At 34.3% G+C, this 27,794-nt stretch overlaps 1 protein-coding gene across 2 annotated transcripts in view; it reads left to right on the top strand.

Annotated features, from left to right (window-relative positions):
* The window catches only part of LOC135844693 (LHFPL tetraspan subfamily member 6 protein-like), a 366,811-nt gene that overhangs the window by 291,928 nt on the left and 47,089 nt on the right, over positions 1-27,794 (top strand). For both annotated transcript variants that reach the window (XM_065363007.1, XM_065363008.1), the window contains exon 4: positions 8,406-8,572. In XM_065363007.1, the coding sequence (XP_065219079.1) occupies positions 8,406-8,572 (167 nt within the window). The remainder of the gene's footprint in view (positions 1-8,405; positions 8,573-27,794) is intronic.

Here is a 27,794-nt window from a genome sequence, read left to right as displayed (position 1 = left end):
AATGTTCTGTTCTTGCTGGTGAAACTTTTAAATAGCGAAAAACACAGGCCAAAAAATACGTACTATACCGAAATACTATAAAAATTTATACCTCGTGTTCCTACGACGACGACGACGACGACGACGTTCCAAAACAGAGGGCTTTAGTAGTATCAACATTTCATTTTTTTTCTCGCCTTAACTTGTTAATTAAGAGCGAAAAACTCGCGTTAACGTATTAATTAAAGAATCGACACTTTTTCAAGTACCTGCCTTCGCCAAAGGTAACTATCTCTCACTCGATACTCGAGTATTTTTCATAATTTTCGAACCCTTTTATAAGGAGTATTTTTTTTACCTACTCGTTATACCGGCGCGTGCTTTGCGGAAAAAGCTGTAAAAAAACACATCGAACACGATTTGTCGATTTATAAAAAATACAAATAACGGAAACAAATCGGTAATAAGAGGTTGAACGAAAGTACCTATTCGTCGTTGGTACCTATATTGTTGAACTTGTTGCTTGATTGAATCTTTTGATAAAAAAAGAATCGAATTTTTTTCACCAGTACGTTGGGAGGAAAAAACATGTCATTTTCAAGTACCAAAATTGATTTCACGTTTTATAGTTTTTTACCGGTATTTTTTTCCAGAGCTGGTGAGAGGTAACCGGGGGAGTATTTTAATTAAACTGAAATTCTTTACAATTCGTCGTCGACTCGTCGAAGTTTAGGATACTCGAAAATTTTTACAGCGGAGATATTTAATTTAATAAAATTTAATATAATAAAAACCAGGCACTCGAAGGTAATTTTAAAAAGTAGGTATCGTTTTAAAATTTGTAAGAAGAAAGGTGAAACTGTGTGAAATTGTTTTTGACATATAGCTCGACTCATTTACACGTTTTGCTCTTGAGAATCGGTTAAAGTTTGCGGTTTATTATTTACGTTGACGCGAATAGCTTTAGGATGATATTTAGAATTGAAATGGCAAGTATAATTCAATGCGAAAATCCTTAAACGTAGTACCGTTTTGGATTTGAATTCATCGTCGCATTTCCAGCAAAGAGATGATATTATCTCTGCTACGAGAGTATTGAAACGAGCCAAGTATACACGGACTGTTATTTCCTTTAAATTCGCTCTACTCTGGGTTCCCTCTCGTCACTCTCACCTTCGAGTCGGTGCTGCTTTCTGGAGGATTGTGGTTTTAGGAGTTAATACGATGTCGTAATCCGGTGTACGCATTAATGGTATAGCGATGAATGAGAATCATGTTGCAGATTTTTTTTCCACTATCGGATTAAAAATATACTTATACGTAAAGGTGATGTGTAGCATATAGCGTACCTCGATCAAGAAGATGATGGTGTTGAGAATGTGTGGGTAGTTCTAGAGAGGTATCCTGGGAAGGTGCTGGTATAGATATATGAATACGAAACGAAATTCATCAATTTAATAGTGTCTTCGTTATGTCTGTACCTCTACCTATACCAAGGTACCTACTTAATTTGAAGAAGTGATTATTCAATTGTAAATCTCTTTAGGAATTCTACACACATGAATTGTTGGTTTATATTATTTTTGAATATATTATATTAGGTACCTATGTAGGTGGGTATACGAAGACGACGACGAGGACGACGTTTTAAAAATTTAACCATAAATATACGTTAAAATGAAAATAAACTTCACTTTTACTCGCAAAGACATTATGTAAAATAGAATATAGTTTATCATAAAGGTACAGCTTTTAGTTCAAGTTTCGTTCATATTTTGGAGCAGTAAAGCTGCAGAAAAAAAAGAAAGATTTGACCTGTTCTGAAAGTTAATTTATATAACCGTAGGTGAATTTTATTTACTGCGTCGTGATTTACATACGTGATACGTTTGTCATTCAGCCATGCAGGTTTCCAGGCCCGTTTTATTATTTTTTTTCAATATTTTTGCATGCAGGTATTACCTACATATTTATACTGATTTCGATTTCGTTTCATTGTTCCTCTTTAATTTTTTAGTTTTAGGTGTGGTAGTTACTTATCAAATAAAGCTATTAATTGGTTGAGGGAATGGTCAGAAATAATGGTTACTAATTATTTCATTAGAGAATCAGAGATGTACTAATGGTTTTTGAGATTCTGGCCCTAGCTTCAGAAATACCACTCATCATTCCTTTGTCAGATCCCCTCCTTCTCTTTCTCAAAATAAAACACGATTTCGAAATTCTATCACTGATTCTGAGCTGCATTAAAATAATCTAAATTTTGCAGTAATTCTTCAAAAAAAAAAATCAGGACTTGGAAAAACAATTTAGAAAACATACATTTCTAGTGTACTTGCCCAATTTGATGATTTTCAGTCTTTGCGTGAATAACTTCTAAGGTGTTAATTGAAAAAAAAAAATGAAAAACTGGAGAAAGAAAAAATTGAAAATAAGGTGGGAGGTAGAGAGTGTTACAAATTCTCAAAATTTACTCACAATCAGTTGAAACGTAAGAATAATACATTATTATAAATATTGTATTTACGGCAAACTGGATAGGCAACTTATTTCACTCCATTTTTCTAATAGGTAAGTGAATTCTTCCTAAGAATCAATTACACTTCTTTTTCTTAGGGGAAATATTTTTTGCACGACGAAATAGGGCGTCATCACGACAAGCATTTTTTCGTTCATAAAATATGAATGAACGACAAACAATGATGAGGTTTCACGCCAGATGAAGCCCGACAAAAAAGTATTTTTGAACGACTACAATTTAAAAACGAAATAAGCAGTATTCACGCCAAAATAATTTCATACACGATACACGACAGAACATTATCAGTTCGATTATGGTTAAATTAACGACTTTACAGTTACAATTTTGTACAAATTTTGACAAATAATCAACGGAGGGTTTCTTTCAAAAAAATTTGAGTGAAATTGTAACTCAGTAAAAGAGAACCAAACTGGCCTAAGCGAAGCGAGGACGAAAGTTTAGGGAAAAAATGAGAATTTTGAGGGTACGATCGGTGATTTTGTCGGCAAATGAACGATAATTTAATACATAATTGTAAAAAATTTGAATTTTTGAAAACTGAAACTAAAATATTGTTGGAATTTTTTATTTTCCAAACTTTCTGGAATTTTTCACAATTTCCCAAGTTTTTCCTACTTTTGAGGAACCGGAGGGGTGCTTACTGTCACCCCTTAGCCCCCTTTCGCTTCGTCCCTGAGGTCAAAAGAGGAAGAGGGGTCGCCCATCAAAATCCATAAAACATTACTTCTATAAACAGCAATTTTCTACATACCTATGTACCTACTTCGTTTTTTTGGTATCATTTTAATATTTTTTAAACGTTTATTTATGTCGGTAAAATACATCTTTTTGACAAAAAACTTTGTCGTGCATGGCCTTTATATGGCAGTTGCGAAATTATCCCCTTAGGTCAAAAGAGGAGAGGGGTCGCCCAACGAAGTCAACGAAAGCTTTACTTTAAACACTAAACAGAAATTTTTCTAATAGATACTTCGTTTCTTTGTATATTTTTCAATGTAATTTTTATATTTTTCAAAAATTAATTTCTGTCGGTGAAATGCCTGTTTTTGATAGAAAAATTTTGTCGTGCATTGCCTTATATAGTAGTTGAAAGTAATAAAATGTCGTGAATTTTTTAATTCGTCGTTTGATACATTATTTTGTCGTTGGAGTACCTTTTATGTCGGGGTAAGCTATTTATTGTCGGGAATTTCCAATTTAGTCGTGGTAATGATTTTTCTGGCGTGAAAGTGCCTATGCTTGTCGTGCTGACGCCCTTTTTTGTCGTGGTATTAAATCACACCCTTTTTCTTATCTTTCGGTGAAATATTCCACATAAAATTTTGTTTTTGAAGTTCAGCGAGTGTATGGAAGTCGAAATTCATTACCTGAATATTTTTCATTTTTCTCACCATATTCAACACTGAGTTTTCACATCATTTTAGCACGTTTTCAACACTTTTTCATCCATCTTTGGCCATTCACTGAATTTTCATCACTTCTTTATGTTTTTCCAAGGTTACAATATCTACTTTTTTAGCAATGAAAATTGCGAGGTACAATTTTTGGATGTATTTTTGAACCCTAAGTATCATAGGGTTATATTTTTTTGGAAATTTTTGTTTTGATGCGTCGTGGGAAAAAATTGAAAAAAGGTGTCGTAGCGGTGACAAAATGAGAATTTTGGGAGAATTAAATATTAATGAATGGGATGTCGTTACCGCATGATTCGATACCGCTGAGAACGAATAAGGCGTCAGATTTTCTGCTACACTAACCTAACCCCTCCGGAGCCTTCAGCCCCTCTCCCAATTTATTTGTGAAATAAAGTTATTTTGACGATATTGGCGTCGTTTTCATATGGTTTGAACCTCTCGAGCACAAATATTGCATCTGATTTTGTTTCACACTTACCCGGCCCTTCCATAGCTTCAGCCTCCTCCACAAATTCTACTACATATTTTTGAAATGCTGCTACTTTCATAATATTCTTTAATGTCGTTTCCACGAAACCTAAACGCAAATACAGACGTCTGATTTTGTTTTGGTTACACCCACCTTCTCCGAAGGGGCTAAAATCTGAAGTCTGTATTTGCGTTTAGATCACTTGCAAACGACGCCAATATCATCAAAGTAACTTTACGTATTTCAAAAATATATAATTAAAATTGAGGGTGGAGGCTGGAGGCTCTGGAAGGGTTAGATTAGTGTAGCAGAAAATCTGACGCCTTATTCCTTCTCAATGGTATCGAATTTTCATTGCTAGTAAATAGCAAAAAATTAGTTGAAAAACGCAATTTTGAGGGGTAAATATGAAGGGAGGGGGGTTGAAAATTCTTGTAGGTATATGTACCTCTGTTGTTCACCACGCCACCCTAGAGAATATTCATCAAAAAAAATGTTGAATGCACTTATGGTATTTCAGTAGGGTTCTAAAAAAAAATCAAAGATTTAGAGCGTGCGATAGATGAAGTTTTCTCACGGTGGCGCCGTGGAACAGTGTTGACAAAACGCGCGGTAGTACGGGAGATACGTGTTTTTTTTCAAACTTTGTTTTTTTTGACCATGTTCCACCCCCCTTTGGGACCTTGGGAAAATTATATGTTATACCTTAGAGTATGAGCAAGTTTTGAAAAAAAATTCAGCCATGTATCCCCCCAAAAATTTTTTCTGCCCCCCCTTCGAAGTTTTCAACCCCCTGAAAACCTAGGAAAATGGTGGGAGAAAATTTTCAAAAAATTACTGTGTGTACCCCTACATGATGTACACAATCTGTGAAAATTTCTAAATTTTTCATCAACCCCCCTCCGAGATAAAAATCTTTGAATTTTTGATGTTTAGGGGGCAGTTTCTCCAAAAGGGGAAGGGGTGGGAGGTCAAAAATTGTTATGGAGAGTTTTTACATCAAGGGTGACTTTCTGGACCACTTTCGATCCATTATGGATCAAAGGCCGTTTCACCCATCTTATAGGGGAAGGCCCTTTTCCTGAAACACCATTTCTTCGGTAATGTTTTGTGATTTTAATGCTTTTTTGAGCGTTTTTACCTAATTTTAACCCTCTTTTGAGTGTTTTTACATTACTCTAACACTTAACTCTTTTTTATACATCGTTGTCAAATTTTACTGAAATTTCATCAATTTTTGTATATTTTTAGTGATTTTAATGCCTTTACTCAGGACTTTTTTTAGATCCGTATTTGCGACAAAATTCAATAATATTCAATGTAAATTTTCATGGAGAAAAAACCTTCATAGAATGAGTGAGTGAATGAATAAACTTTTATTTAAAGACGACCCAAGTTTTATTCTTGTATATGTATATTGCAGGTTTCAGTTGAAGGTTTTCCTAAAAGAAGTTTTGGTTCAAGTTTAGGTTTCTATTTTCATTCAAAATCAGTCAGCTATTTTGGTTTTCGGTTTAGGTTTAAGTTTTCAGTTTTCCATGTCTGGTTTACTTCTTCAGATTATTTTTATTCGCTTTGTTCATCGACTTTTGTAGCATAAAAATTCCAAAATTTATAAAAATGAATTCAAAAAAATTCAGATTCAAATTTGAAGCATAAGATGTTTAATATAGGTAGATATTTTTTCAAGTGTCGGGCCGAAATTTTTTTTACATAGGTACGTCCCTACGTGTACTTACTTACCTATTAAAAAAATATGTAAATTTAATTCTCTACAACTTTGGTTTTTACAGCTTTTGTCGTAAAATGCTTTGTTTAGCCTCTAGAGCACCTCAAAATATTTGAGTGCTCCGTCTCTAGAATAGCCCTAAAACCGAAGTTACTTATTTATCTAGTTTTTCCAATAAATAATCCCAAATTGATAATTTTTTTTTGAATGGGAAATTTAAAAAAAAATTTGTTTACCAGTATTTTACCAAAGAGCCAGCTGTTGGGTACATAACTTGAAATAATCTAGATTCAGGAAAAAATGATTGGACCTGACTTTAAGGTCCGATTGTATCGTTTTTTTTTTTTTTTTCGTTTTATGCAATTTTATTCGATTTTTTTTTCATTTGTTCTTTAGATTTTAGTAACATTAGGCATTTGAGTTTACTTTATTCATGTATCTACCTATCCAGCTCGCTTACCTACCTACCGGTAAGAAAATCACGACTCAAATTCTATCCATATCCAATACCCTGGAGTCTATCGACTCTGAAATTTCTTTCTTCGGTGTAAAATTTTCTCCATTTCAATTAACGTCTACCCACCGAACAAATTTTCGACTGTGTTGTCTCGGGAATTGATTTGGAAACGCGACGTGGAAAAAAATCGAAAAAGAAAACACCTTCGAGAAAGAAAAAAAAACCCTGACATGGCAGTGTAAATGAAATGATACACGAAATGTCACTGATGACGTGGAAATATATTTCACATATGTGTGCATTTTGATACGAAGAAAAATGAATATATTTTAGGAAATATTTTCGTATTGCTCGCGAATACGTATAGAAGAATTTATTATCAGTTTGCTATTTTCGCAAATACCCCAACAACCAACTTATAGTGATATTTTTTCATACTTTGATCGTTTTCTTTTGCAATATATGTTCGAAAATGTTCTCATATACTGTAGACATTTTTTTATTGAAAATTGTTTTGCTCTTCTTTTTTTTTTTAATAAATTCTAGTGATACATGGTCAATCATACAGGAATAAATGGAATCGATGTTCCTTCGTTGACGATATTTTTACCATATTGTACACACAATGGACGACAAAATTCAATATAAATACATACATATTTTCTATGCTTATATCCTTATTCGATGAGTGTGTGCTTCTCTTCTCTGTTATCGCATACGTAATGCATGTGTGCAATTTTTTTGTCGTTTCGGCGTGCGCTGTGAGCTTCCAAGTTGGGGCAATAACTCAATGCTTCGCTGGAGACGAATTGCACGGATAAGTAATAAGTATACCATGTCGAGTTTTTAATACTGATCCGAGTGAGTGCAAAAAATTACTAGAATTGAGATGAATGATAAGCTGTGTCTGCAATTTCTCGCAAGAGCCGAGAATATTTTACAATTATGGTATTCGTGTAATATATGTATTATGCAAAAGTACCTGTGATTTTGTATGTACCTACTCTTGTAAGTAGAATGAATCGTATAATTCGTTACAAGCATTATCGTTTTCATTGTTCTTTTCACGAGTTTTATCGATGATTTCTCGCTTTTGCAAACGTTTGTTTAAATTTTAGTAGAGTAAGTAAATGTTTTTAGAATTTTCGTTCAATTCTTTCTCCAAAATGCTTCCAGTTTTTTCAATCTTTTACAAAAAGTAAGATGTGAGGAAATCAATAATCAAATCGGGGTATTTGTGGTTTGAATCCTGACTCGAATAATCAATCTCGATTCGAATCGTCTCCAACCCTGTTGTACGTATGTATGTAATAGCAGACCATCGAAGGAAACTTGTAAAAAAAAATGAGCAGAAGTAGATTTGAAAATACCAAATAGGTACCAAAATAAGTTTTCGTATTTACGGCAAACTGATTAGGCAATTTTATTAACATGCACGAATGCAGTTCGTATTTTGTAAGGCAGTGAAGTGGGCAAATGAAGTACTTAATCGTTATGCTCTTTTTTTTTCGAATTGAATAAAAAGAAGAGAGTAAACAAACGAAGTGTTTTGACCTTTACATTACCGAAACAGGCAAACAGAAATTGAATAAAATCGCGGAACCTCGGTTTATTTTTCAGGCGAGGAAACAGCCTTAAGATATGAACTATTAATTCTTCGCATTTACAATAAATTGAAAATGCAATAGAATTATAAGCATTCCTCTCTCAACCTTTGGAAAGATATCGACCCTCGTCTCTCTCTCCATTTCATATGTAAGGATGTTTGTAAAGACGAAAAATTTAATTTACCTACATTTTTTTTTGTTTTGCAGATTCAGCGACATTCCCAGCATTTGGTGGCAATGTACTACCATCCTCGTAGGACTCGGTTGTGCGTTAACCTTATTGGTAGCGATCACAGCCACATCAGCGTGCTGTTTTTCACACATAATACAAAATTCAACCGCCAAAGCAGCCGGAGTTCTTCAGCTAATAGCTGGTAAGTAATTAAGTACCTATAGCTTACTATATATATCGAAATCTTACAGCGTGATTTTATCGAAAAGGAATCGTCGAAGTAAACAAATACTTCCGATATCAGATACCCGACTGAAAGATTTTCAAGGCAAAAGACGATATAGTGTTTTACCCTTATGTCAATTTTAATAGTCGATCGGTGGGATATAGCGAGCCGAAGGAGGAGGAGTAGTAAGGTCGAAAGTAAAATATTTGAACTGTACTATCGAATTTAATAAGCCATCTTGATCCTTTATTACGGTTCCGGTTCGAGTGAAGGTTATGAAAAGATATATTTATAATGCGGTTAAAATGGTCGATGTTGCGGCGAAACACTTGTAGACTTATTCGACGATGCGGTTAATGAATTTCTCTTGGCTTCGTTTCGGATTATAGGTAAACATAATTTCATCCCGAGTTAACTTAAGATCAAGAGGTTATCGTATAATACTACTAAAATATACGTACTAGGTATATACGATAAATAGCTGCGGTGCAGTGTGTGCTTCATCTAAGTATATTTATATGTACTTTGCTTACCCGGCAGGATGTGATGTGGCTGCGATGCCTGCAGCATACTTATGCTTACTGATAACGTAACAGCAATTAGTAAATGAAGGTGTAATTGTTGCAGGGTGTAAGACGAGTTTTAGCTACGTACGTATAAAAGGGGAAGATAAATTTATGTAGAAAAGGTACATATTGATATTGAAATCTGGCTGAATTTTAATTTGTAAAAAGGGCGTCACGTGTCAAAAAAAAGGGCCAAGAATACGTAAGTTTTCCTCTCTTTTCGAATTCGGCATCGGGCTTTATGTTTGATTTTTCATTTTACTTTCAAATTACCTATACCTCCAGCGCAGTATAGCGAACCGAAAATAACCATTTTTTTCCCCTCGATAAATTCCTCTATTGTGCCATAAAACTAATAATCGTGGTATTTCAATAAATTGTTATAAGTAAAATTTCAAGTTGGCTTTAACGAGGATTATTCTAAACTGTATTAATAGATTATTAAATATCCTAACATCTGGAAAAGCTAAAGCATTACGAAGAATAGATATAGACAGGTATCTGGCTTGGTATACGAGTAGTACATATATTGCGATGAATATGTATTAGATTGAAATTTAAATACACAGTTCATTCAAAACATGCTGGAATATTGTATTTCATATTAAATCATCGTTTCGCTTATTACATATATACCTACCTACACCGTACTCTGGTATATCCCTTATTCTACCGTTGATAAACTCTACCTACTCGAGACGAATTTACTCGTATCTATTTTCTCTGTATGTGCTCTTTTTTGCTAAGCAGATTGCTTTCTACGTAAGCTCTTCTCGAGCGATTTGATTACGTTGAAAAATTAATCAATAAATTAAACGACGATGCCTTAATTCGTTTACGTTTGTATCGTGATTATTTCTCTATTTAATGCGAGAACAGTTATATTTATTATAATTATATAAGTGCCTAATGTGCGGTATATTTTGAGGTTTTCATTGCCACGAGCATAAGTACTTATTATAGTTGCGTGAAATTCAGCTTTTGTTTTGTGTGTACGAGATAGAAGGAGGGTCTCCCCTTTTATAAGGATATTGTCTATTTATTCTATACATACTCGTGCCACAGTTTGAAAGTGAATTTTCAAATAATTCTACGTCTTATGTGAAGTAATTTATACGTTTTGCCCGCTCCAATTGAACAGTGATTATGGCACTTTAATTCTTAGATTTTCTTGTTCCGGATTTTGTGAATCGAAATTGATAATCTGTTTATTTCAACAATAGTGTTTCTGCATATGGAGGTTCTATATAGGTATACTTCATGCATATGTTCAAGTATCTACCTAATTTGCTCGTTTGCCTTTCTATTGTTTACTGATTCTTTTTTTATTTTATTTTTCATTTTTAAGAACTCTGCTTCTATGAGAATTATAGAAATATTTCAATAAGTAAACAACCCTTCCAAAAGATCTGCTTATAAATCATAGCAATCATCCTGAAGTTGTTGATATTGTATTCAAAATCGTAAACAAAAATTTTAGAATTCAGGTGTTTTGGGAAAATTTTGAGAACATTTTTACCGAATCTCAAAAGTTTGAAATTTCAAGGCAATTTCAACATTTAAAGTTATGATACTATAGGTACATATACAAATTTTGAGGAAATTTTAGAATTTAAGAATATTCTGAAACATTTTTTTTCAAGCTAAGGCATTTAAATTTCAAAGTTTGAAAATTTCAAAGAAAATTTACAACACAAAATTTTAAAATGCATTGGTACAAAATTTTTTAAAACTTTTCAAAAAAATTTAAACAAATGTAAACATTTTACAGTTTATAAAAATTTTGTTTTTACATTGTAAAGAGGTGAGTGAGAAAGATCAGAGATTGTAAAAATTATCGAAGTACTGGGTAGGGATTTTCCAAGAATTATTCCCTAGGGAGGGAATATTTCTCTTCTACCTGACTAGCTCTGAGAGTAGGCTTTTAGATAGTTCTCAACTACATCAGAAATGTCTCAAAGTGAAATAAAACACCCTGACAGAACAGTTTATACACATTTAACGATGTAATTATGAATTATATAGATATACAGTTCAGCTAACAATACCAAATAAATATTAGTTGTAAATAATAAATATTCTGTATGTGAGCAAGGCGAATAATTCCATGCTTCTATGGTCAGATGCCAATCTGACTTGACAATCAATCAAAACATTCGCAGGAAAACCTGGCAATTGCATAAGAAGGTATGGCAGATTAATCAGAGATACATTAAAATCATATCTCTAGTCCAAATATCGAATTAATGACTGTTAAACACTCACCATTTCAATATTTACCTGATTAATTTAGGATGGGCGAACGCAACCTAAGGGAAAGATATCTCAACCTACCCCTAACACTGTACCAGTGGCGAAGCGTCCATGGAAGCAAGGGAAGCAATGCTTCCCTTTAAAGTTTCCGAGTTGTAGAAAATTATATTAATTAAAAAATATCAGTACAAATTGACTATAAAATATCAAAAAATATTTTAAAACAATCCAAAATACTATCTTGTTCAAATGTCATCCAATGCATCCTTTCTATTACCTACAAAAATCATAAATCTGTGTGTTGGAAGCAAACTGTACATTGCTTCCAAAAAACCAGTTTCAAGGGAAAAAAGAATCATGTTTGCCATCCTTAACGCGTGCGTTAGAGCGTCGAACGGTGATTCTTTGGAAGCAACTTGCTAGTTGCTTCTAGTTGTTTGCTAATTCATATTTACGGTTCTGCGTTCTATGCGCATGCGCGTGTTCATAGCTCTGTAAGATCCGAATCGAGAGCGATGAGACGAGTTGCAATTGTTACTTTTTTTTGTTATACAAATTACCTTGATTTAAAAATTATAGGCTATGGAAGTTTCAGTATGTACTTCATTTTTTGAAAATTGTCACTACAACTTTGCTTCCCAACCAGTAAAACTCACGCCTCGCCACTGCACTGTACACGTTGACTGCTGCTCCCTTGCATCCCCTAATACTAGGTGCAGTGGCAGCTATTGGTAGAAAGACAACATGTAAAGATTGGGTACATCTCTTTGTATGCCCGGGTAAAAGAGAGATGATCCAAGAAACCATAAATCAAATCAACATTACGTTAATTTTACGTTAATTCAAACACACATTAACAAATAAGTGGAAACATCAATATTAGGAGACAAAGGGGGTGGCCTTTACCAGCCTTTGTATTTTCAGTTTTCACCATTGACAAAAAGCAATAGCTTACTCGAGTCGCTAAACTATAAGTGGTTCTCATAAGTTGTAGATCTTTGCATCGGACCGAAGACCTAAAGAATTGAACACATTTACCTACCTGTTTTTCCCACTCTTATAGAAGAATTACACCAATATTTCCCATGGAGGAATTACAACATGAACCACCTATGGCAGTTAAGGCATGCCTGCTCATCACAACTTCTGAATTTTTTGAAAATTTTAATATGTACTTACTAGAGCTGAAAATGGTACTCGCTGACAGCGGGTAACTACTGTACCCGTATCGTAAATTCTTGCTTCTTGCTAGTAGCGGGTAGCAAGTTGAAAAAATGTCGCACTGGTTCACGTTATAACTAGTAGCGCATTGAATGTGTAGCCGCCTTGTGACGTTATACCACCCAGGGCTGCGATTATGAACTTTCGTTACAGTTAACGAATTCGTTAACTCGCATATTTTTTCTGTGACCTTTCGTTAACTTTTCGTTAAGCCATGTCAAGTTTACGTGAGAAAATATCTCTCGTTAAGTTAACGAATAGTTAACGAATTCGTTAACTGTAACGAAAGTTCATAATCGCAGCCCAGGTACGGTTACACGGTGGTGCGGGAGGTATAACATCGTCACCTGGTACGACATCATTTTTCAGATTCCGGCACGCGCAGAAGCCAAACCTCGACTAACTGATGAACTATTTTTTCAAGACCATTGGCTTATGTACCGCTGGCGCTAGCAGTCCATATCTAAAAAGTCAGTGGTTTTAATTCGTCAGTTGTAAGATAACACGTGACTCTTTCCAAATTTCGACAATTACCTAATAAAATGGCGAATACGAACAGGAATTGTTGAAATTTTCAAATCACAAATCATCATCATTTCATTTTGGCGATTCGAACCAGTTCGAAACGACAATGAATCCTGAGAATTGCTTTAAAAATGATTCAAATCACGAATCCAAAAAACAAAAGAACGTCCATTTTTGCATGTTTTGTTTCAAATTTTCGCAACAAGTAGGTACATATCCAATGCTTGCATAAAATTAAATGAAAATTTTCATGCATTCGTTTAGATGATATGGATTTTTTGACCAAATCTTCAGAATTTTCTCAAAATCGTCTCAAATTATGACTGCTTTAATAACTTGAAAATGCTATCTTAAAATCTAAAGAGTTCAAGAATGTTTCCACCAAGGTAGTTTACTCACACTCTTTGCAGCGCCACATTCGTCTCAATTACCAACAATGAAATATAAACACTGTCATAATTATCCCAACAAAGGTGTCAAATTAGCTCAGATAATTGTTTCACCCGAAGTATAAGTGAGTAAGATACACTTGCAACCATCGCATCCCACGAACATAACAATTACCTTAACGAACCGCATTATTGATTCGAAATACGAGCAAGAAAGGTGTTAATTCATCCGGCTCTCGCTACACACAATAGTGATAATGTGTTTTTAATCTGCGAGTTGTGTGTGCACCGAACATGTACCTATGGCACACGAACGGCGGATACTCGTATGTTTACAAAATAACATGGCGCTTCGGTATGTATTAAATGGAATGAAATACCCTCTTGGGATACGATTTACTGTCACGTCGAATTATGTGTGCGGCCTTGTGTACTGTGAAACGTACATAATACGGCGTTTTCCACTCGCAAATCGTATAGTAGTAACATACTTCCACATACACAGGCTAGGTACCTAGCTAGTTATTTCAAAGTATGAACCTTTACCTTTGTCCTAATGAATATAATCCTTCTCCTTAGGTGTTCGTCTCCGCCGCCCTGTTTGCGAATCGAATTGCGACTTATTAAAGTCGAGAAAAGTTATTCGACTGGACATGCTTGTACATTCTTTTTCTCTCAGCTTTAGTATTTCAATGGTCGAGTCGTCGAATTTACCATTCATAGAAACTTTCAAAAGAACATGCTTCTTATATTTGTCTCGTGGGAAATCAGCTTACGTATCAAAAAATAGTTATTTTCTGACGTGGATTGTAGGTGATGATATAGTTTTTCTTGACATCTTCATATTTATAGAATTGTTAACCCTGCTTTTGATGTTATATATGGTTATATACTTTGAGATTATAAGGATAAATTTTGAGTTTTTTAAAAAAAATATTTTTTTGACTGCGAGGTGGAAGGGAAAGGATACACTACGTAAAATTGTGTGGAATTTCAGTTTCTCCAGAAGGATTATTATGGCATGATTGAAGAGTACCGGACAGACAAATGCAATTTTCATGAACATACGAGTACAAATAGGTGGTCAAATAAGTAGATACTGGCGTTATTTGGAATCAAGTGCAAAGTTGGTGAGAATATTAAAATTGGTGGAACCAAAAATTATTATTATTTTTTTTTTTTTTTTAATTCAATGTTTCATATAATTATGAGCTTTCCAACTCTCCAATTTCAACTGATCTGAAATTTGGCATTTTAAAAGAACATCATCGCCTCATTTCAGAACCAAATTTTGAGCTGCCAAAGTCGATTTTTGGCAATTTTTGTTTAACATGATGGAAATAAAAAAATGAAAATATGGAAACAGAATTCAAAAATATATTCCAAACGTTGGGCAATAAATCTCATTTCTAGTTCATTTTCCATGAAAAAAAATCAAAATTTAATCAAATTGAGGTAGAAAATTAAAATTCAGTTTATACCCATTTTCTGACAAACCAAATTGATTGATGGAGATTTTAGAGCTATTCTAGAACCTCCAATGGATTTTTCGATTCTACAGATTTGAAAAATCATCACGGATTTAATTTACATATTTTTGCAATATTAACGGTATAATTTGTTGTTGTGGACATTTTCAAAACTCAAAAACTTTTGTTATGATTGTAAATTTCTGAAACTAAGTATGTAGGTACATACTTATTACTCGTACCTAGAGATCATCATTTTGTAAAAAAAAAAATGATTATGAATATTCACATTAAATACTTACTTCCAAGGGGAGTTTTGAAAATTTTATCAATAATTTGTCGCGAATATTGGATCAAAAATGGTAGACAAGCTGTCATGAAAGTGTTGGATGAATGTGTCAATTGCAGACGAGTTAACAGTGGCCTGTTTATCATTCCTGATCTTCCTCCTTTTCCTACAGAATGAGTCTCAAAAGTTATTCCTTTCACTTATGTTGTTGTCAATTACTTTGGTCCTTTGTATGCCAAGTGTTATGGCAATGTAAAGAAATTCTTCGTCATTATTTTCACTTAACTGTCAGAGCTATTTATTTGGAACTTGTTGAAACTGTTGAAAGTATGAAAGCTACAGATTTCTTAACCTCCCTTCCCCAACATTCAAAAATGTCATTGACTAATAAATTTTCCTGCGCCAGAATCATCAACCATATAGACGATTTCAATGAAACGTCACAATGACGTCACTTGACGGACAGCTGCAACGTGATTGGCTAATGGTATAGCGACAATTGTTCGAAAGCGCTTTTGACAACGTTTTTGGCCCTCAATTGGCATTATGTTAAATGGGGAATTTAAAATCTATAAAGAAATGAGGAGAAAGCTTGTATGATTTTAGGGTCTTTTTCAACGCAGAATCCGAATTTTACAAGCGTTTTCCTTATTTCTTTATAGATTTTAAATTCCCCATTGAACGTAATGCTAATCGAGGGCCAAATTTGTTTGTTGATAATGAAACCGACCAATCACAGCACAGCTGTCCGTCAATTGACGTCACTGTGACGTTTCATTGAAATTTTCTATGCAATGGACGAATATTTCAATGTAAAAAAAAAAAAAACGGTCGAAGTTGAAGCCGACTTTTTGGATGCAGAATCCAGGAAACCTTCTGCTCATGCGCCAAACATGATGGTTAAGGCGCGTGGAGAGAGAGACGGTTCACTGGTTGAACAATTGAACTGTCTCTCTCTCCACCAGCGCTGTAAGCATCATGTTTGGCGCATGAGCAGAAGGTTTCCTGGATTCTGCATCCAAAAAGTCAGCTTCATATACGCTGATTTGAAATATTCGTCCATTATATATGTGTACCGATATTTCAAAAGGACCCATTTGGTCAGTGCCGAGAAGGGTATAGATGTTATTTTTCAAAAATCAAAATAAATTTCCAGTGTTCTCCGGTGGATCTCAACAGTGTTTGAGTGTGAAGCTGTCCATGAAAGCTTCACATTCGGGCGCCGTTTAGATCAATTGGAAAACTTTGGAAGATTGTGCCAATTTTTGAAAAATAAAATCTACACCCTTCTCGGCACCGACCGAATGGGCCCTTTTGAAATATCGGTACACAATGGTTGATGGCCAGAACAAAATATGGTATTGCATGGCATTGGGATATCCAGAGGGGGTGTGTAGAGGTTGCACCATTAATTTCTCATGTTGAGCATTTTGCTTACTTTTTTATTCTAAGGGGCAAACTTTTTTTTTTAATTTTGTAATTTCCACATTTATCGATTCTTTATTTTTTTAAAACTTAAAAAAAAATTAAAAACAGGTGGACTGGTGGAATCACTCTGACTCATCACTCACTGACAATTGTGCATACTTGTTGAACTTGCTCGTGCACAGCGATTTGTCTTTCCTTTCAATTTAACTTATTTAAGGAGCAAAAAATTGCAATCTTCTGACCTGTGCAAAAATTGTTTAAAAATTTGTACCCCTTAAAATAAAAAAGTAGGCAACCTTCTCCACATAGCAAATGAATGGCAGAGCATACACGCATGTGTACCAGGAGTTGTTACTGCCCTATCACTCGTTTCTGCGGAGGGATCGCAGGAAGAAACTGGTTTGTGACAATTTTCACTATGTTGTGGTTGATGGGTTAATCATTTTTTGCCATTTTATTGCAGAGAGAAACATGCCTGAAAAGATCATTTCTGATAATGCTGCACAATTTAAAAAATTTAAATCATTCATTGATCACGTTTGGAGAGTAAATAAGAAAGAACACCGAATTTGTTTCCTTCCTGCTGAAAAACAATATTGAATTGAAGTTTATTCCTGAAAATGCTCCCTGGATGGGAGGTGCCTTTGAACATTTGATTCTGTCAGTGAAGAAATGTAGGTACCTATTGATAAATTAGTCTCTGGCATGATTATTTTGAAAATTTGAAAACAACTTTAAAAGAAATTATTGAAAGCGTATTAAACTCAAGGCCACTAACATATGTGTCTGGTGATCTTGAAGATGTCATTACTGTAGCTCATTTCATTTGTAGGTAATTGAAGTCACATTTCAGTCAACAACGAATTGGGTATTGTTAATACGAGATCTAAATTATCCAACATTTGGAATTCATGTAAAAAGATTTTACAATTGTTTTGGTCTATTTGGTGTAAAGATTACTTATCCAATTTATGTAAAAAGGACAATTACAAATGTTTGTTGCCTACCTAGTGTCAGAGAACCAGTATTAATAGAAGAGGATGTTTTGAGTGGAAAATGGAGATTAGGTGTAGTGTAGTTGATCAGCTTTATTGTTAGCAGTGACAGCAAATGTATACTTATTACTTATGTGTAATTATCCAACTATTTGAATTTTATTTCAGATTAAAACTCATTTGTTCTTAAGTGGTTCGATCAGATCTGATCAGTCCTGCACTCATCTGATCACATGAAGATGAAATTATATCTAAACACAGAAAAGTGATAAGATTTGATCATGCCTACCTAATTACCTATTTACATCTGTTTCATCATACGAGATGATATACAACAATTTTCCTGTGGGCTGTTGAAACATTGATGCGCATTTCATCCAAATCTATCTGCTATATCGGAGATAATTTTGTTCTTAACTTTCTCACAATTATGAACGAATGAGTGATATCTTACTTAGTTCAAGACATGATTGCTGCTAGGTTTGAAAATTCAGATTATCAAGTAGGTAATGGAGGTGTGCCAATACTTTACAGATGTGTAAATTAATAACGCCTGCAGCACTCTCGAGCCAAAGTTCAAATTTGCTTCTCTAATATGCAGGGTTAATACTTTGTAATTTTGTAGCACGCATAAGTATATTTTCCAAAAAAGGATAGATTTTGACACTAATTATCAGTCTTGTTATTTTTTTGCCTTAGATGTCTAATTCTACTCGTTGGTTTGAGTAAAAGTATATAAAAATATAATATAGCATAACGGCTGGGTAAACGACGAGTAAATTTGACGACTCGTCGATAAAGTGGTACGTCGTCGTTGAGTTGGCATTTTATCTTGTTATTCGGCTTAGTCCTCGTTAAAGCCGTATTCCCCTCGGAGTCACGTTTAAACAATACCCTGGAGATGAAGAAATTTTTTAAATGGGTCACGATTTAGAATTTACCTGGCGTAAAAGAAGAAAGTTTCGCGAAGCTGAAACTAGCTAGCCTTTGGCAATTTATGATTTCAATATACACGCAGAATTCCAGCGATATTTTACAATAGTACGAATTTAATTAAGTCTTTCGTTTGATACGACGACGGAGATGGGTATTATTTATGATCCACGGCTTTCCCGCTGTTTCGATGAAATTATTCAGCGCGCTACGGGGTGGCCGCGTGTAGAAAGTTGGGCGTATATATATACCTACATTTCTCAGATATTATCCCTTATTTATTGCTAAATATTTTCTATACTGTTCGATGCAATATGTGTGCTGCTGATGATAGAGCTACCTGTTGGAAAACCTATTTCTCTCGTTTAAAATATGCGCTACACTTCGATTGTACACCACCGACGATCGACCGGCCGCTTACCGACCAGTCGAGATGTAGCACGTATGAGCAGGTAGGTATAGGTATCTCTGTGTACGCGTTGTATAGGTACCGACTTATGTTTGCGAAATATACATATAGAAAAATTGTTAATAAAAATACCACCATATCGCCAGGTGCCCTCGTCGACGAATTAATTAACTCTTTTAATTGAATTTTCCAACGTTCATGTTGAAGAATATAGTGTTAGCTAGGCGACGTTCGTTGTCGTCGTCGTTGGCAATGCCTGCGAAAAAAATATACCTACGGGTTTGGTGTACGGTACTGGGTGTTTAATAAATCAGAGTTCTTCTTCAAACCGTCAAAGATACCTGGGTTGATTAATTCACAGAAATAATTTACTTAAAGTTTAAAATGCACCATAAAAAATTTGAGATCAGGTAAACGAAAGAAGGAGCTCCTAAAATTAGGTCAAACTCTCCAAAATGACTTTCTAATATTGGTAATATTTATGTACCTTGAAAACCGTGGAAAAATGGCACTGAGTTCTTAAAATTATGTCAAACATACTATCAAAATATTCTCCGACATTTTAATACTATGTATTCTTATCCGAATTTTATTAAGAAAAAACAAGAAAAATGGATCAAATTTACAATTTTCAGAGCATTTATCTGACTTTACAATATTTGATCATACTTTTAAGAACTTGGAAAAAATTGCATTCAATTCCAGACATTATATTGTTGACTTTTGAGAACTTGAAAAAAATTATTTTTGAAATTTTTACTTGCGTTAAAGTGGACTTTTACATACCAAGCCTGACTTATAAGAACATGAAACAGAGTTTCTAAATTGCTGAGAGGCATGATAGGTACACAGATGACCTTGAGAAGCCAGACAGACGGGTCAACGACCTCCAGAGACTACACATGCGAGCAGACTACCTATCTTGAAAAGCTAGATAGACTGGTAAATGAATTTAAGAGACTAGACAGGCAGACAGACGACTTTGAAAAGCCAGACAGACAGGTCAATCCCCTTGGAATGACTGACAGGCTGTCAGACGACCTTGGGAAGTCAGACAGACGGGTCAATGACCTTTGAAGGACAGACAGGTTGACGTAAATGAATTTAAGAGACCGCACAGGAAGACAGACGACTTTGAAAAGGCAGACAGACAGGTCAATCACCTTAGAATGACTGTCAGGCTGTCAAACGACCTTGGGAAGTCAGACAGACGGGTCAATGACCTTTGAAGGACAGACAGGTCAATCACCTTAGAATGGCTGACAGACTGTCAGACGACCTTGGTAAGCCAGACAGACGGGTCAATGACCTTGGAAAGACAGACAGGTTGACATGCGACCTTGGGAAGCCAGACAGGAACACACACAACCAAGAGATCAGACACTCAGGTCAATGAACTCAAAAGATCAGAAGAACGGGTTAATAAATGACCTTAAAAGGCCAGACCAATGACCTCGAGAGGCAAGACAGCCGGGTCAATGACCTTGAAAGGCCAGCCAGAGGACCTTGAGCGACAATATTGACGTGTCAATGACCTTAAGGAGCCATACAGGAAGACAGACAACCTTGAGAAGCCAGACTGGACTAGACGTTAAAGTGCACTAGTTTTTTTTTCCGGTGCAAAAACTCGGAAGCCGTCGGGTATTGTCGGAGGTACTTCGTTCAACTTGTATTTATCATTTCATCGTAAGGTGCGATGATTTTATTATTTTTATCAATGATGATCTTCCCTGACACTGGTTTTTCAAATTCAAATTTTTGATGTCAAGTATTTTTCCACAACTAAAGCATACTAATGATGTTCATATGAACTTACTCGATAGTTGATGTTGATTGAAAAACCACTGTCACTGTAGAGGCGAAGATTATTGACATAATCACCGCGAACTGAGAAAGAAAATATGAAAAAACAGTAAACAAGTTGAATTAAGTAGATTATTACGTATTTCCGAGCTTTCAACAATTGTTTTTCAACTCATATAATCCAAATTTGCGTACTTATGTGATATGATATGTTTTGTGGAGTATGTACAGTTGGTGAACGATATGTATCACCACTGTCGGGCTTAACTTTATTAAAAAACTACCTTGAAGTGATGATAATTGAACCATCTAACGATTAATAAGTATTATGGAAATGTAGTACGTAATGGAATGTTAGGTATATATTTTTTATTCATCTTTATAAAGCAGAACAGAGTTTGAGTTATCAGTTATCACACTAGAAAAATAGAACAAGTCGAACGAAGTATTTCCGACTGTACCCGATGACTTCCGAGTTTTTGCACCGGAAAAAAAAACTAGTGTACTTTAACGTCTAGTCCAGACTGGTGGGTCAATGACCTTGGGAAGCCAGACAGAGGTGACCACAGAGGCTAGACATATGGGTCAATAACCTTCAGTGGCCAGACAGGCAGACCACCCTGGAAGGCTAGACAGTCAGATAGACAATCTTGAGAGGCCTGACATGCAGGTCAGTGACCTTGAGAGGCCAGGCAGCTTGAGAAGTCAGACATGAATTTTCAAGCTTTCTTTTAAATTGATTTTTTAAAAATGTCTTTTAAACCAATTTTATAATGTTTTAAATTCCCAATAATTTCCTCCTAATTCCTATTTTCTAGTAATTTATCACTGATTTCTCAGTGAATTTTTTCAAGTAGGTACTTACTTGTATGTAGTTTTAATTTATTAGCCAATGTTTCATTGATTTTCCATGAATGATTCTTAAACGAATTTTCACTGATTCCTCAATGATTTTTTTTCAAGTATTAATTTAGTATGTAGCAGTTTTGTTACTGATTTTTTTGAATACGATTTTTAAACCAATTTTGTGGTGATTTTTTCCAATGATTATTTCAAGATTTTTGAGCATTTTTTTTTTGGTTTTTTACTTAAGTAAGTATTTTCTAGTGTTTTTTTTTCGATAATTTCCTGTTGATCTTATCTGATTTTCAAATTGTAAATATCTAAGATATGATTCAATATTTTCCTATCAAAAGGTACCTAACCTACGTAGGTACTAAGTAGGTACTCTAAGAGTTCAATTTTATTTAGTTTTTCTTTTTGTTTCTTTTTCAATTTTGCATTGTTTTTGTTTTCAAAAATTTTTCAAACCAATAAAATATATTTACTTACTTTTTTCAATGGTTTTATTCGACGTCGCTCGACCTTACAATCATTTATTTTATATGTATTTTGTCTTACGGATTTCAAAACTTGTTCGAGATGATCCGTTTTCAGTATTGTTTTTTCCCCCTCTTTTCTGAAATTTGTGTTTTTTTCTTTATTTCATTAGCATAATTAATTTATTTGTTCCATGAAAAATGGTAAATCGAGATGAAAATCCGCGAGTATCACATAACCTGATGCTTCCTATGAGTCATTATTTTATTCATATATTTTTTCAAAATTTAACCTCAAAAAATTTTCACCAAGAACGAAATTTTAAAATGTCAACATGTCATTATGACTAAATTTCAGCATAAATCTCCCTTCTTTTCTCATTTTAGTATTTATTTACGTACCTATATACATATTTAAGTATGGTTTTTAAAAAATGAATATTCAAAATCAAGATCAGGATGACTTGCCTATTCTACACCACGAAGGATCTCTATCACTTACGAAACACCCAGTATACCTACCTTCTCGTCGCAGAAAGACCGTACCAACGGATCGTGTCTCTCTCTCGTAATTTCTACATCGGGCCAATTTCGTTATTCGTCGTAAACTCTACCCTATACCCTGTGAAAAATAGACAGAGAGAGAGAGTCTGTAAGCTCCTTACAATGACACAGATTTAGAGACACGTCCTGCTTTGACGGATAAATCTTCAAAACATCGGAATCGTGCATCAGCACTAGTTTTAAGTGTTGTCACTTAAGCATAATATTAGCATAAGCAAGTTTTCCTTCAGCCTTTTCCGAGCCACAAGATAACAAGTTACTTTGCGGTGTCATTTGACATCTTGAAACAATGTACTGGTGGAATGGCTGACGTTGCATAGGTCAACAAAACTACTTACTCTTTCCGTCAATTTAACGCGAAAAAGGTCATTTTGCCAAGTTTACGCGAGAGCTCTCTCTTCACCCTTCACCCCGTACCACCCGCCCGTTCTATTTACATAATCTTCGAGATGAAATTGTACTCGCCAATTTGTGCGAAAAAAGAAAAACTTGCTATAGTTTGGTTCGTTCTCGCGTTCTCGCGCGTAGTAGCTATTTTATTAATAAAGGGCCAGAAATCAATGTCCAAACATCGGCTTGGATTTCGCCCTCGTCTCTGGCCTGTTTTCAGTTTCGTTTCATACTTAATTACCTTTGTCGAGTGTAAATTAAAGATTATAAATGTACGGATAGAAGAACTGCCCCACTTCGTTGCCAGACTTCGGATTACCAGCTCCTTTGTTTGTCGGCAGTCGGTGAAATATTATACGAGGGTGAAAAATCGCTCTGCTTTCTGGCAGATCACCCGGAATAAACGTAGTTTGCTCCTCAATTATTACCAGCCGAATTAATTGATACTTGAAAGCGTTGCTGTGAATTCAAGATGAATGCTTTATGACGTTAAACGGGGTCGATTTTCGGAATAAATTAACAGATATGATGCCTTTTTAGTCGTAATTTTTTTTCTTCGCTGTTCTCTGTGAATTACTAAAAGTGTTTATCAAAAAATTGTACGTCGAGTTGGAGAATTCGGGATCACAGCTCTTGCCTTTTTACCTTTCTTTCTTTTTCGATGTGAGACGTGATTCAGATGTTTAATATTTTGCCCAATCAAGCTATCGTGATGTTGGACAATTTGCCAACATCAACGCCTTATTCTACATTAAATAAGTAATGCTGCCTAACTACCTAACTACCTGTTTCTAAACTTACTAAAGAAAAACGCGAGCTTTCGTACGAGTACAATAATAAACAATCAGTTAACAACTCGATTAAGATTATCTCGATTACAAATTATACTCGTGGGCATATAATTTGCACGATATCAACATTTAAAAAAATGGTTTTAAAAAAGTTTAATGCTTTAACTCGGTGGCTGCATTGCTCGTAGTTTCTGCAGCTACCTTAAGGATTGCATTCAACGTTCAACGATCGAAAACCATAACTAGCGCATGCAAAAAGTGATGCACTAAAAAAGCAAATGCAGTTTTATCGGTGTCGCAATTTCATTAATTTTACCAGCGAAACAGTAACATTACTTAATCGAGCGTACACAAGTTGTTTAGATGCAAACGGGGTTCGGCTAATTAAAAGGTACAGCGCCAGTTTTCTATGCGAGCACGTAACCGGAAAAATATTGCGCTGCATGAACAAAATAAACGTTACACGAACCTTTTTTGCTGGTGTAAATCTTTAAACCTGCACACGAACACGATATAGGCGTTTTATATTTAAGGGCGAAGAAAGAGAGCGAGGATTCGAACTACATACAAATTAAGAATATTTCCAGAACGATGACTTATATTCGCTGAGCTTATATAGGTAATAATAATTACGATATTGTGGTACATGGGTTAGGTTTTGTGCTATGATGTAGGTAGGTACTTAATTTTTTCCCGCAGTATAAAATGTATTTAGCCACCTTGCTTTAGGGTGAATCGAGTTTTTCCTGTTTTTCTTCCTTTTTTTAAAAGTATGAATGGTAAAAGAAGAAAAGAAGAGTTTAAACATGGTGTTTGGGTTTCTAAACGACGAAATCAAAATCCCTGCATTCCATTTTAGAAAAGATTCACTTATACCCTTGTCATCTATTACACATAGATAGAGATTGAAGCTCTCCTGCTGACCAAATTTTTATGAATAAAATGAGCATACACCTTCTTCTCCTTCTTGCTGACTTCTTGCTAGAACGTTGTCATCACGATTTCTGAGTACCTAATTCAGAATCATTAAGCACGAAAATGGAATCTAGTTGAGGTTTTGCTTTGTGATTTTCAAGAATTTAAAATTAAAATTTGTTAAAGAATTTAAATTTTTATGAGCATTTTGTTATTATAGTTCACAAAAAACTTCAACTCTTAGATATAAAAAATTCAATTATTTAAAAATTTTTATATTTTCAAAAACTTTTTTTTTATTTTTAATTTTTATCTCCTTGAAAATTACAAAGCAAAACCTAAGTAAATTAGATGCCATTTTTGATGCTTAATTATTCTAAATTACTCGGAAATCGTGACAAAAATGCAATTTTTGAAATTGATTTTTGTTGCTCAATTTTGAGTCCTAATACCTAATTGTCAATTTCCAGCAGAAGGAAATCGCTCTGGAGTCTGAACCAAATTCAGAGCTAGAAATAAATTCTCCCATACCAAAAAAAAAAAAAAAACAACCGAAATTTTCTTTTGATTTGCTCCCATATTCAGAAGTCTGTTTATAAATATGCCCATTAAATCTATGGCAAACTGGTTGGCGCCCCACGTTGGGCGCCATATTAACATTTGTGTGGTATAGGTAAGGTATACAGGGTGCCCAGAAATATCGAGTACCCCTAAGAAAGTTTTTCATTAAAAATATAGGTTGGCAACGTGAAATAGATGCATATGATTGGTGGAATGTTATCTCTCCAGTCCAACAACCAATCATGTGCTATCATTATTAATTTATTATCATTCACTGTGACCAACCAAAGTATTTTAGTAGAAAACTTTTTTAGGGGTACTCGATATTTCTGGGCACCCTGTAGGTTTTGATTATAGGAATTACAGAAAAGGGATTTTCAATGAGATTTGGCGTGTAGGAAACAGTGATAGGTAAATAAAATAGGAAACACATGAGAATTTCAGGGGAATAAGATTATTACAGGAATTTAAAAAGAGGAACCTGCCTAACCACATAATATTAATCATCAAAAAGAACTCGTTTCTCATTATCAAAAATCTGGGGAATATTTACAGAGATAGGTATCAACTTATCTAACCGAAAGAGTGAAACATTGGGGAATGTATCCCTTTTTGAGAGTTACAAAATTCTAATTGATAACAAAAAGAAACACTAATTAATAAATTAAGATGGTAAGTATGTATTTAAATATTCTAAAATACTTTGATTAGCTCATTGATCACTTAAATTCTAAAATTTCAACTTAATGAGTTCTTACATGAACTATTTAATAATTTAAAGAGAGATCTTTACCTTGACCATACAATAAAATATTTCGAGACATTAGTCTTTTACCTTGACTATATTGAAGACTCAGAACTCTAATTCAAGAAGAGTAATTCACACCATTATGCCACAGAAGATGAACAAGTCATCTCTGGGCTGGCACACCAGATTTAATTACGATTCGCTCCATATTATAATTCATTATTCAATTACTAAAATTCAGAATTCATAATTCGCGAAATAAACAACTCGAAAATCGATTCAAATCAACCCATTATAATATCAAAATATTACAATAAAAACATTGCAAGACTTGTAAAATTGTACTCGAATACACAAACGCAAAAACGGCTGTTCTCTTTATCCTTGAAAATACCTATATAACAATCATCCTAGTTTAGGTAGGTAATAGGTATCCACCTAAACTAGGATGCAATCTTTTTTCCCCACTCTCATGACTTTCAACATCCATCAGTATAGAGATCAGATATGACATACAGTTAATCTAATCTCATATTACTAGGCATAATATCCAATACCTATACATCATTTTTTTACAACTTTCAATCGATAAATAGCTTATTATTGACCTGTTAATAACATATCCTCATCCAATGAACGTTGTTATCACAATTTCTGAGTTATTCAGAATCATTAAGCACAAAAATGGCATTTACAAGTGAGTAATTTAGGTTTTGCATAGTAATTTTCAAGAAAATTAAAATTGAAATTTTTATAGAAGTTGAAGCTTTTGTGAGCTTTTTGTGATTTTAGCTCACAAAAATTCAATTCTTCAAAAAATTTCAATTTTTTTAATTTCAATATGTTTAAAAATTTGGTACAAAGCAAAACCTAAATTAGATGCCATTTTCATCCTTAATAACAGTGAATTAGGTAAGTGCTCAAAAATCGTGACAAAAATACAATTTTTGAAATCAATTTTTTCCCCCTCAACCTTAAGCTCTATAATTGTCAATTTCCATTAGGAAGAAATCGCTTTGGACAGAATCTGGAGCCAAAAACGAATTCTGCGTGCCAAAAAACCCTCACTCGAAAAATATGCCCATCGTATTTACGGCAAACTGGTTAGGCAATTTTATTAACGCCTGTGTTGTTCGTCCAATGAACGTTGCTAATTTGCTGATTACGTCGGAAGAAGTTATTTTTCCCAATTCGAAAGGTTTTTCCAGACTAATTTGAGGTCACCAAATTTGATTCCGAAGTCAGTTTTTCGCATCGGTCACTCTTTCATTAAAGAATTTCCAATTCATTTCAAAAAATACGATTTTCTTGCTATGTTCGATCCCTCTGTAAAAAAAAATTGATTTTTTTCGAAAACTTTCAATTCTCTGCAAAATTGAAGCTTTTACAAAAAATTTTGATTTTCTCAGAAATTTCATTTTTTTTAAAACTTTAAATTTTTTCGAAAATTTTTCATTTTTATTTTCTTTAGTACCTAGTACAAAGCTGAACTTGAATGAAACGCCATTTTTGTGCTTACTAACTCCTTTTAGTCGGAAATCATGACCAAAAAAATGCAACTTCGGAAATTGATTTTCCTGCTCAATTCTAAGCCCTTAAAATCTCCAATTTCTAGCAGAAGAAAACGCTC

This window comes from Planococcus citri, chromosome 4, assembly GCF_950023065.1.
Source record: "Planococcus citri chromosome 4, ihPlaCitr1.1, whole genome shotgun sequence".
Classification (NCBI taxonomy): domain Eukaryota; kingdom Metazoa; phylum Arthropoda; class Insecta; order Hemiptera; family Pseudococcidae; genus Planococcus; species Planococcus citri.
Note: the sequence above shows the minus strand (reverse complement) of the source record. Positions and strands in the feature narration are given on the sequence as shown.